We start from the raw sequence: 12,769 nt of genomic DNA on the forward strand, positions 1-12,769 counted from the left end.
ATGAAGATTAAAGTTTAAAAAATATTATTTTCCGGTTGCGGTTGGTCACAGTCTGGGCGTCCTTCTATCGGCTTCGGTTGCAGCACTAAGTACAATCATCAGCACCCTATATGAACAAAATTCCCTTATATTTAGTACACTTTTAATTCCATGAACGTCATCAAAATGTGTAGGTCTTAGTAGCAGACACGTCACCTCAAGTACATTGCTTCTGTGTGACAAACTAATGAACTTGTATTTGTTTTATTAACATTTGACTTGGACGGTAAAGATCGGCGTAAAATATATAGACACTAACAGAAAGGTCATATCAGGAGAACGATGTCATCTTGTAGTATAGGAATAGACACTTGAATAAAATCTCTATGTTCCAGAGCTGCTACACAATTTTTGATTTTTACACCCTATACGGTCACCATTCAGTCAAAAGTCAAGGCCTTAAACATGCAACTGACGGCGCCTGGGACCATTTCTGCATATGACTGACTGTATGTTTGGAGGTGGAGAACTTGTGATGACTGGCAAGTAATCACCAAAATATAAACATTCCCTATATCTGGGTTTTTCACATGCAAATGCCGCATATTTGAATAATCCTGAATGACACACAATCTAAGCAGCTGTTTGCAGGGGAATTTGTCTCATTTGGAGAGGTTTTTTCATTCTATGAAACAAACAGACTGATTTTCAACTAATTTGTGTACCAAGTTACCTACGACATTCACAAACAATTTGTACATGATACATGATATGACCTGTGTGTTTCTCGGAGCACAGAAAAAAGTCTGAAAGATTAGCCATAATCCTCTATATATATCACAGTTCTGTAGGAAGCTTACACCTTATAATATTGGGTTTAGAATTTAAATGGAATCTCTCTGTAGTCCAGTTTCTTAGTTATGCAGTAAGTCATGTTAACTTCAATTATGGCTTAATTTTGGTAATTTGCCCTGAAGGTCAATGTCAATTGCTAAGTCTTAAAAGAAAGCTTATGCCTGATAGTATGGGGGTAGACAGAATGGAGTCTCTATATTTTACAGTAGTTGACGTATGGAGTAAGAGTTGATTATTATCTACTAATATGACCAGTCAAATTTGAATATGTGACGTGCATAAGTCCCACACCATATGCCACCATTGTGTTAGGTTAAATAAAATTGGATATTGCATGTCTTAGAAATAGACTGTATTAGGGACGGTCAGATGGAATCCCCCTCCCCTTTAGTGGACTAATAAACATGCAATATAACTTACCGGATCAGTACAAGAACCATCACACTCGACATCACAATATCCACACTCTCTTTCAGAAACAATGTATTGTCTGTAAAATATTAAAGAATTGAAAAAAAATTCTTTCCAATCTTGCACAAGAAATCAGTAAAAGAGTGCAAACAATTGCATACTTCATGTATTTGCTAACAACATTAACAATTATATATCAATGACTGGGATACATTTTTATTTTCAAATTTATTTATAGTGCAAGAATTAACAAAGTTGTGACACTTGTGAACATCAGCTGAAGGCTCTTGTTGTACAAAAGTGCTTAACGATTGTTTACATCAAAAGCTGTTACGGGAAGGTGATATATCTTTTTTTTCATTCATGCACAATTTTATTTTCACAAAACTCTAACTCTTCACAAATTTGAATCACTGGTTGCTCACCCCTGATCAAGTAGACACTGCTCAACACATTCCTCTCCGAGTTTGAAGTTTTTGCATTCCATGCATTCGGAAGCACCAGGTCCCCAACATCCAACGTTTGTACACTATATATATATATATATATATATATATATATATATATATATATATATATATATATATATATATATATATATATATATATATATATATATATATATATATATATATATATATATATATATATATATATATATATATATATATATATATATATATATATATATATATATATATATATATATATATATATATATATATATATATATATATATATATATAACTCGGTGAGTATCAATCTGCTAAGACAGTGCTCTATACCGCAGTGGCAGAGCGTAATAGTTTTGGTAGTACTGGAACTCTTTCTTGGTTGTAACTCGGAGTTTCACGCATTGCGTGATGTTGTCTGATGATCGCGCAATGCGTGAAACTCCGAGTTACAACCAAGAAAGAGTTCCAGTACTACCAAAACTATATATATATATATATATATTCTAGTAATCAAGATGATTTTAACTTCAATATTATTGTACACTTATTATTTAATATAATGCTTCAGGATATATATGAATAATTGTATGGTAAATGTTGACAATGATGTCTTAATTGTTTATTTGGACTATGAGGCTCAATAACTGTTCATGAGCATGTAGCAAAATACATTATTACTTACAACATAACTGTTTATATGGGAAGTAACAATACCCTATTTAAGATGGAACAGTACAACCATAATTATGTGGCACAAAACATGCATATCAAAGTAATTAATTTGCATAGTTTAGGTACTTTTCGCCATACCAACAGGTCAAGTTCTCGCACACAGTTACAGGCACAATGAACTATGATGTGATGAATCCTTGATTGAAATCTACGTATTAATTACCTAGATCTTCCCGTGTCTTAAACTATTATCTTGATGTGCACATACATATATATATAATGAGATATATAATCAAGTGTCAAGTACTGAGTCAAAACGATCTCCTCAATGTTATTGGTTTATACAGCGACCTTTAAAAATAATCATTACAAGATGGTCAATAAATTTACAATTATTAGAGAAATTCAAGTCATTGACAATGAATGACAAGCCTTTAGATTTACATAACACAGTATATATCAGACCCGTATGTTACTATCTTTGTCAACTTTTGAGCGAAATACATCAATGACCAGTGTGGCCATTCCCACAGGCTTGAGAATTTGGTCAACCCATTTCGAAGAAAAAACTCTAAGCATAATGGGCCTAACGATTAAAACCACACGTTAGACAATCGTCGTGGCTTTGGGTGTATACGTACTAAGCAGTCACTGTTATTGTTACATCCACATTTCAGGAAAACTTAAGTTAAATCACATCCTATAGGGATAGCACGTTCTATTGACAGAAACGAGCATGTTGATATACGGCATTGTGATTAGGCGAACACAGCCATACTGTTGTTTATTGAAGTCACAGTCAGAACTGGACGCTTCAATTATGAAATCAATTGAAAAATTTCATTCTCAATTAATTAAAAATAGCAAAATAAGCAGATAAAATGTTACTTTAGCCTTATACATATATTTGGCCGATGAAAACATGATTAGGGCTGGTGTAATAATTAAAAGTGGTCGCTTTTTCTTAGTGGACTACAGTATTCAAAGCGATATTTGTACGCTATATAATTCATATTGTTTACTCTTAATTGGTTAGTGAACATGTTCTATTAGATAACTGTCCCTTGAGCATCTTTTAAATTTGAACTCTACGGTGTTTCGCGCGCGCGCGTGTGTGTGTGCATGTGTATGTGTGTGTATGTGTGTGTGTACTAACGATGCAAGTTAATTATCAACGAGAACGTAAATTCAGAGAGCGAGAGAGAGAGAGAGAGAGAGAGAGAGAGAGAGACAGACAGACAGACAGACAGAGAGACAGAGAGAGAGAGACAGAGACAGAGACAGAGACAGAGACAGAGAGAGAGAGACAGAGAGAGAGACAGAGAGAGACACACAGAGAGAGAGAGAGACAGAGAGAGAGACAGAGAGAGAGAGAGGGGAGAGAGAGAGAGAGAGAGAGAGAGAGAGAGAGAGAGAGAGAGAGAGAGAGAGAGAGAGAGAGAGAGAGAGAGAGAGAGAGAGAGAGAGACTAGTTTTTTATAATTTAATTCTGTCTTATTCATTTGCAATTAAAGTCGTCAATGTAATCTGTACAGTGTTATCTGTATTAAGGTTAACATGGTTATCACTTGGGATTATAACGTCGCAGCCTTTGTTAATAATATGTGACCACACTACATTCATTTTGACGACAACGTCACAAATATTAATTTAAAATAATAAAATAAAAATTAAAAAAAAAAACAGTGAACAAATGGTAGGCTAGTCAAAGTTACTAATGAAAATGTTACAATTACATTATTCAACTTATGATCAACAGAGAGAAACACTCAGCAAAACAGCAAAATAAAATGTTAAAATGTTGTCATTAAAATGCACTATACAAAAAAAAAGCTGCGACGTGATAACCCCCAAGTGATAACCATGTTAACCTTAATACAGATAACACTGTACAGATTACATTGACGACTTTAATTGCACATGAATAAGACAGAATTAAATTATAAAAAACTAGTCTCTCTCTCTCTCTCTGTCTGTCTGTCTGTCTGTCTGTCTGTCTGTCTCTCTCTCTCTCTCTCTCTCTCTCTCTCTCTCTCTCTCTCTCTCTCTCTCTCTCTCTCTCTCTCTCTCTCTCTCTCTCTCTCTCTCTCTCTCTCTCTCTCTCTCTCCTGTCAACTATTTTTACACTATTGGAATACCCTTCGCATTGAATGTATTCATTCGTCCATCATATGCTTCTCTTGTGTACTGGTTGATGAAATGGAAGTCTATTTGAATATCTAATTGCGTGAGAAACGTCACTTCCGCGTTTCTCAACAAGGTTGTTCTAGGACGTACCGTTGTTGCTACTGAGAAAGATGCAATGTTGTGTTGTCTACAGTTGGTATGTTCATATGTGATATTAAGACGTTATCATACATGTAGGCTGGCGATGTTACGTAGTATTTGCTGACACAGGAAATTGGGCTAACGCAAAACCGTTCAAAATGGTGAAAGAGAACAGTATCCCAATGACTACGCCAAATGCGCAGAACAAAACACCGAATGTCACCTATTCAGGTAGTGCCAGTGGAGGTGTTGAGAAAAGATCCAACAACATGGCGTCGAGCATGAAAACGAACAAAAAGTGGGTGCGGTTAGCTACTGTTTTTGCCTACGTTTTGTCGGTGTCTCTCGCGGCAATAGTTCTGGCGATATATTACAGTTTTTTCTGGAAAGGACAGGTACCGTACAACAATACGGAAGATGCAAGCGGCGGAGGTGATGGCACAACGACTCCTGTGAGCCAAGTGAGTATTCTCACCTATATTATATACTGTTTACAAAGCGTATCTAATATCTTTGAATAATGCGGGTATGCAATTTGAATAATCTGTATTTTAAGGTAGTTAATAGTTGTTAAGTGTTTTAACGGTTTCGGCAAAATAATATACCGAATTGTTGTGCAGACAGAAAATACACCGCTGCTCTTTAAATACATACACAATGGATTCAGGATGACGTCACGGGGTTACATAAATTCAGCTTTTGTAAATTTGATATCGTTACGCTATTGGATGTGACGACATCGGCTAATGGCGAAGATGAAAGCACAGTAAATATATATGTATATGTAATACCAAGCGCTGTGCAATAGAGCATTTGTCATTCAATGATGTGAATAAGGTTAATGGTTTTCTAATACCAGATTAATAATTTGTTAGAATTAATGATATTTGCTTTAAAATATCAATGTTCTACTTAGCGAGTAAAAAATGAAACGGTTACCATGCCAACAGATAGTTCGATATACATGAAATAGATATTTTTAGAAAATGGTGGAAAATGTTTTATAATTAATGTAGCTGACGACGGAAGTGTGACATTTCTGCTAACTCTGCGTCTGTCTGTCTGTCTGTCTGTCTGTCTGTCTGTCTGTCTGTCTGACATGCACTAGTCATCACGCACGCGCTTGTTTTTACTCATTCTGCCGCCCTTTATGGCAATAGACTAGTATGTTTATTTGCCTCTGTAAGCTTATATGTGTATGTGTACGCGTTTCTTACTCACACTGACTCGCTCTGAATTTAACTAACGACGAGTGGGTTAATATTCACGTCAAAATGTAATACATGCCGTTTCTTAAATCGTGTGAAAACCCAACCTAAGGCTTATACACTTTAACGTCATTTTCCCCCATATTCATGTCAATGCGAAAAGGACTGTCATTTGGCGATCAGGTCAGATTGAACATAAAACCACAAGGATATCTAAATCTCGGTGTAATCCAAAGCAAATTATAGATATATGGGAAATATTGACAAATAATAAAACAAAAAATATTGCATTTCAGACTGCCTGTTCCCCTTCAGTGGGTATTTCCTGTCCACGTTAATAGCTGCCAAAGTTATGGTATATGTAATCTCAACAGGTATGTGGTGTACAATAATAATACTACTGTGATAGACAGACTTTACAGGTACTCTATAAACCCTTCATATCAAATCCATCCATCTGCACTATTATATCATGGCTTCCTCATTTTCACTGTATTTATACGTTATCGCTTCCAAATCGTCACGTATACTTGGAAATCACGCCCGCCCTATTTCCACTGTACTTACTTACCTGTCATAGCCTTTCCATCTTCACTACAGCAATATATCACAACTTCTCCCCATCTCCATGTTCACTGTATGAAGACTGCAGCTGTCTAATTCAATAAATACAGACCGAGTTAGATAGCAGAATTCATTGGATTAACTACACACAAAAGTCACGTGATTGAGATAATCTGAATAGTTTTCATTTTAGTTTGCATACATTATTAACGTCAATCACTAACTCATCTTTTTTTTTAGATTTTAATTAATATGTCGACATTATTATTTTCTTATAATTCATATATTTCTCAAGTAATATTGTATTCATTATATACGCATGTCATTAACCTCAGACCGCTTTTGGTAGTCTGAACCTTAACCTTTGACCCTCAATCACTTACCAAACCTTTTTTTATTATTCATTTTTACACAGAATATTAGCACCGTTTTTTTCAACAACTCAGAAATGTATTAGTGGATATTTTTCATAGTTACACTGACGCTATACTAGAGTGTGGTGCTACGGTGCAGAATTATTTCTGGCTTTCATTCACGTCGCCTGCCAGAGGTCCCTGGACTACCGCATTGGCAATTTGGAAAAATCCCCGTACTACAGTGGGAAATACGGAAAACAATCCTGGACTGTCCCATGCAGTGTCAATCATGGACAAATTCATCACTCCCTTGACATTGAAAAAACCTCATCTTATCTCAAGTTGTTATTAAGAAAGAACGGTTCATCCTATATACCGTACGTCACACGTTCATCATGACATGCTGTAGAGTAGACGTACTCATGAGATTACGGGACTGCGAAGCCATTACCTTAGATATGGGGTACATGTAATAAATTGTGAAAGGAGAATGACAGTACATTTTCAACTATAACATTATCTTTGTATGTTCATTTATTCGTTTCATCATGAATGCGCCACAAAAGTGAAACTTTGTAAAGGAATATTAGCAAATCAAACATGAATATTAGTCAAAACAATACAAATATCTTTAATATATGCACAGACTGATAAAGGATGTCGTATGCAATATGTGTATACGCTATAGATGACATGGTAAGTACACCTTGCGGAAAAAGATATTGCACTTGTAATCGGATAGTCCTCACTGTACTTGTTTTTCATATTTATCTTTATTTTGTAAAAGAAACAGTTGCCAACTGGTAGACTTTTTGTAATAGCGAACTTTCTGAAGGATTTAAACCCTAAAGAGGTAGTTTGATTAGTTCAAATGAATTTATGTGAAGGTGTATTTATACAAATTTGATTAGTTCATCTGAACCCACCTGGAGTTGTATTTATAACGTGTGCTGTGATTGGCTCACATGAAGCATCCTGGAAATGGATTTATAATGAATGTGTATTTTGATTGGCTCACATGAACCAATCGGGGAGATGTATTTATGACACGTGTTTGATTAGTTCACATGAATCCACCTGGAGGCTTATTTATATAACATGTATATTTATCTGAACCACATCGGAGATGAATTTATAACGTGCATTTTGACTGATTCATACGGACCCGTCTAGAGATGTATTTATAAGGCGTGTTTTGATTGGTTCACATTAACCCACCTAGGGTATATCTATAACGTGTATTTTGATTGTTTCGTAGCGGATTATTTCAGAAATAAATTTTTGACGTTGCCAAAATTATATGTATATTGGTTAAAATTGGACGTCGGATAAATGAAGTGTATGCGACATATATTTGACAGAGTAGATTTTTTCCCTTGCGAACATTTCTTTAAAAGTGGATACTGTTAAGTGTTACTTTTGTAAGTTATTATGAATTGCATAGTAATAATAAAACAAACTATTTTACAATCTTGAAAAATCGTTTACAACAAATGTTTCCATTCTTTCAAAATAGCAACAAAAGTTCTCCGACATTTTTTTTTTCAAATCATGCTTGTGACGATTTGATACACACAAAGCATCATTTGAGTAAAAAATCATATGTTTAGTGATACCTTAAGTGTTTACTACAATTGGTGACATCAATTTTTTTCAATTTTTGTGAAAAGTAATTGTGAAATTGTAAGAAAACCTTGCCCCACAGCAAGTTCTGCATGTCGTAAGGGCTACATAATTTATTTTGTGTATGTACATTTTACGTTTACCGTTTTTACGAATAGCTTACAATTCGTTGTTATTTGGGGATGAATTAATTGAAATAAAATGTAACCCGACATGTAATGTGAAAAAAGGTATGAAATAAATATTGTAATATTAGTTGAAAGAACCGCATTTGTCTGTAGTCCCGTCAAAATGTAATCATTCGCCTGCTGTTCAGTTACATTACTGGTATTATTGACTTACACTGGCTACCAGACCGACTTGAAATAGACTAATCACCACTAACCGCCCACGTTTCCGTATTTGACTGAATTAATACAGTAGGGGTTCCAAAATTATATCTTCCTTCTGCGGAAAAAGTTTATTAGATCGATCATACGCTACTTTCTATATAAATTCATGTCTATGTTGAACTCACTGCCTATAGAAACTCGAAATGAAATGTATAGACTGCTGACAGTAATAAACGTGCCTCGTTTTTGACACAATTATCAAGAAGTGCTTGAATTTACTCCACATGAAGCGACAGCGCTAACACACAGCCATGTTCATTAACAAAAAATATCATTAAAAAATGAAATTTAAAAAAAAATGAAATTAAAAAAATCCACCAAAATGATCTTCTAAAACTGCAAACCATCCAATAATCAGAAAGCATATGTAAATTAATGCGTTCATATACGTACTGGAAATTAGCTGTCATGTTTTACTTGCACAGTTTTGTGTATTTTTTTTTTTACAAAATGTAGACATAGTTTAATAGCACTGAAATTGAGTTCACGAGTCTGGTCAATTTCATCTCCTCTGTTTAAATAAATCAACCTAGAATGACACCTTGAGGAGTATATCTAACAATTATCAAAATAAACTGTAATGAGAAATTCACAACTATGCTGAGCGAATTACACCCAGTGGACCATAGCCTGGCAATTAGTGCCTAGATGAAATGTATACTTTTTCGATCAACAAATTACTTGGGTGGGTATGTAATGACAGACTACTAAATGCATACGTGTTCTCACACTGACGCCATCACAATAAATCTGTCAATCATTCTGACGTAGCTTTTAATACCCAATTGTTAACCTTTAAAGCTGAGCCACTCCAGGAAAGGAGTCATTTATATAAACCATGGGTTCTAGAGAGTCATTTCACGATTTTGAATAACCTACAATTATTTACAATTGCAGAAGAAAAAAAAAACAAGTTGGATCATACGCGTTTCATTGTTACAGTATGGTATCTTTACTGTGGGACAGTGCATACTTGAGGATTGTCGCTAGAAATATTACTGCATTGGGCTCAGTTCGTAAATAAGAAAGCTTGAGACCGTATAATTTACGTGCGAAAATAGATGACAGTCGTATAAATAGTACCGATTAATTACAATATCCCAAGGACAGCGGAGTGGGTCATTGAACGAATAATTTGGAATATAAAGTGTAGTGGCTCACAGTTACGTTATAACGGTTCCTATTCGGACGGCGTCTTCCGCTTCTTCCCCCGAAGAATGGTTAGATCTATTCACGGCCGGTCGACGACTTTATACCCTTACTGACAGCGACGTTGACAATGATATGATACGAAACTCTCACATACTTCGAAGTAGAGCAACTGCCTGCCACCACATGTACATGCCGACGAACTGCTCACATTTACCACTCTTCGAGGCTGATGTACGCTATAGAACAGTTGTAAATGACTGACTTCTCGCACAATTGAAATGGAATGAATGACTGTCGACCACGTTGCGACCTGCGAGTTGAATTTTAAGATACTCGTACAGGTGGATACGGAACACATGATAGGTTGATAACTTACAGTAGAATACTAGTAAATGTACATGAATAGTAATAGAAAACAAAAGCATAAAATAAAGACAAGTGAGGGCGCTATCAATATATCACGGCTACGCTACGTCTACATATACCTTACTACAAACTATAGTTCTTCGTTTATTTCTCATAACTGATTCAAAGATATATCACCACCACACGTAGAAATTTTAATTTTCCCCACAATGCTGTAGAATAATATTACAAAGTGGTATAAAGTGGCCACCGTGTGGTATGCACTTCAGAATGGTAATAAAGAAAACAAACTACCGAGAGATATTTGTAAGCAGCTCTCTGAAAATGAAGATCAACTCGTGCTGATGCTGAAAGAGCGGAAATTATTTACGTGTATGGGTATTTGTATGTGTATGTGTATGTATGTATGTGTATGTGTATGTGTATGTGTATGTATGTATGTATGTATGTATGTATGTATGTATGTATGTATGTATGTATGTGTGTATGTATGTATGTATGTATGTGTATGTATGTATGTGTATGTGTATGTGTATGTGTATGTGTATGTGTATGTGTATGTGTATGTATGTATGTGTATGTGTATGTGTATGTGTATGTGTATGTGTATGTGTATGTATGTATGTGTATGTGTATGTGTATGTGTATGTGTATGTGTATGTGTATGTGCATGTATGTATGTGTGTGTATGTGTGTGTATGTGTATGTGTATGTTTGTATGTATGTATGTATGTATGTATGTATGTATGTATGTATGTATGTATGTATGTATGTATGTATGTATGTATGTATGTATGTATGTATGTATGTATGTATGTGTGTGTGTATGTATGCATGTACGTACGTACGTACGTACGTGTGTGTGTGTGTGTGTGTGTGTGTGTGTGTGACAGTCTGTCTGGTTGTCTGTCTATGGAGAACGTGTGTGTATTTTATTTCCAATATAAAATATTTATTTTATATTCGATGCCTACCGTTATTACAACACATTAATTAATACATAGTTAGTCATTTCCCACGTGATTTGTTTTAAAAGGGTAACAATATCAACGGTCAACGCAAAGGCAACATTATTCTAAGTCTCGGGAGTTCAAGTGCTAAAGTGACAACGACGACGACGACGACAACAACAACAACAACAACAACAACAACAACAACAACAACAACACATTGACAAGAGGCTATAATTACTTCAAAATGTATATTCTGATTAAACAAATTACAGCACGCTTCATGTTATTGTTCACTTGCTCTCTTTGATACAACAATACAAAAATCAGTCTTTAAATCATTTCAATCTATATCCCCTTGTTGTCGAAGTAGATACTTTGATAAATACAACTGGATCAAGGAGAATATGTAAATGGAAAAGTTTATACACTTCCAGCAAATCAGCTCTAATTCAACTAGTTTCTAAAGTTCTCAGTTTCAATATGCGTAACTAGAACTGTCCTCATAATTCAAACCACCAAGCTGCGGAATCATCCTGGTGAAACGACGCTGCACTTTTTCCAAAAACGCAATATCCCTATTCGTATATATGTGGGGAAGACACTGGGGAAGCATAGTCAAGAGTTTGACTTACTAGTGTTTTAAAAGATAAAAACCAACCAGAGTATTCATAGTAACTGAAATAATTCATGGTTGGCGTACATTTTTGAAAGAATAGCAATCAGCAACATCAAACAATACAGGAAATCAAATAAACCGGAAGCGTCATACATAATATGCAAATGATATGCAAATAAAGAGGCCAGAATTTATAATATTGTGTTTAAAATGCAAAATTATACAACAGTCTACAAGTTTATAGTCTACGGGATGCCCATAAGTACATTTATACAGATATAAAGTAATCGTACAGTTCACAATGAACACAATGACATATGTTGGCAAAAATTAACATGAATTTCACACGAAACCCAAAAATCTGCCATATGCCCCCCGCACTACAAGCACAAACAGAGGACAATAGCTAAATTTTCATGCATATTCATCTTAAGGAGGGGCTTGTAAAAATAACCACCAATGCGTTAACTAAAATGTGTGAATGACAACGTCTACACACTCATCAAACATAATTACCATAAACTGATAAGACATAGTAATGACATAAATGTGTTTGTCAACACCTGCATGCAGAGATTGAATATATTAAAGTATATATATATGCATATATGGCCCAACCCACCGCTTATCGTAATCTCAATGGAATGTCCGGTCTGAAAATGACATTCGCTAGACTGTTCACATGCGAACTTCGTTCGCTTATAGTTATAGCATCGAAAGAAAACCCGAACGTCTAGCAGCAAGACTAGCACATACGTTGTTTACGCGTATTTGTATTACATACAATTGTTATTAGATTATAAATATCCATAATCTTAGCTTTATTGTTCCATGATGCCCATGCAGGGACCAGCGAACACAAAGAATATGGATTCACACACTAGAGAAGAAAGAGATGA

General features: G+C 35.1%; 1 protein-coding gene across 1 annotated transcript; it reads left to right on the forward strand.

Annotated features, from left to right (window-relative positions):
* The first annotated feature begins 1,559 nt into the window (after positions 1-1,559).
* Positions 1,560-8,616, forward strand: LOC144450481 (uncharacterized). Its single transcript, XM_078141102.1, has 4 exons — positions 1,560-1,585; positions 4,737-5,101; positions 6,145-6,222; positions 6,828-8,616. Exons 2-3 carry the CDS (start codon positions 4,799-4,801, stop codon positions 6,184-6,186), a joined length of 345 nt encoding a protein of 114 aa, XP_077997228.1. The 5' UTR covers positions 1,560-1,585; positions 4,737-4,798; the 3' UTR covers positions 6,187-6,222; positions 6,828-8,616.
* The last annotated feature ends 4,153 nt before the right edge of the window (positions 8,617-12,769 follow it).

Source organism: Glandiceps talaboti, chromosome 20, assembly GCF_964340395.1.
Source record: "Glandiceps talaboti chromosome 20, keGlaTala1.1, whole genome shotgun sequence".
Classification (NCBI taxonomy): Eukaryota; Metazoa; Hemichordata; class Enteropneusta; family Spengelidae; genus Glandiceps; species Glandiceps talaboti.

Excerpts from the sequence above, each read along its gene's own strand:
- LOC144450481 (XM_078141102.1), top strand. The coding sequence starts at position 4,799 with ATGGTGAAAGAGAACAGTATCCCAATGACTACGCCAAATGCGCAGAAC. Across the intron at positions 5,102-6,144 it reads CAACGACTCCTGTGAGCCAA|ACTGCCTGTTCCCCTTCAGT; the intron begins GTGAGTATTCTC and ends ATTGCATTTCAG.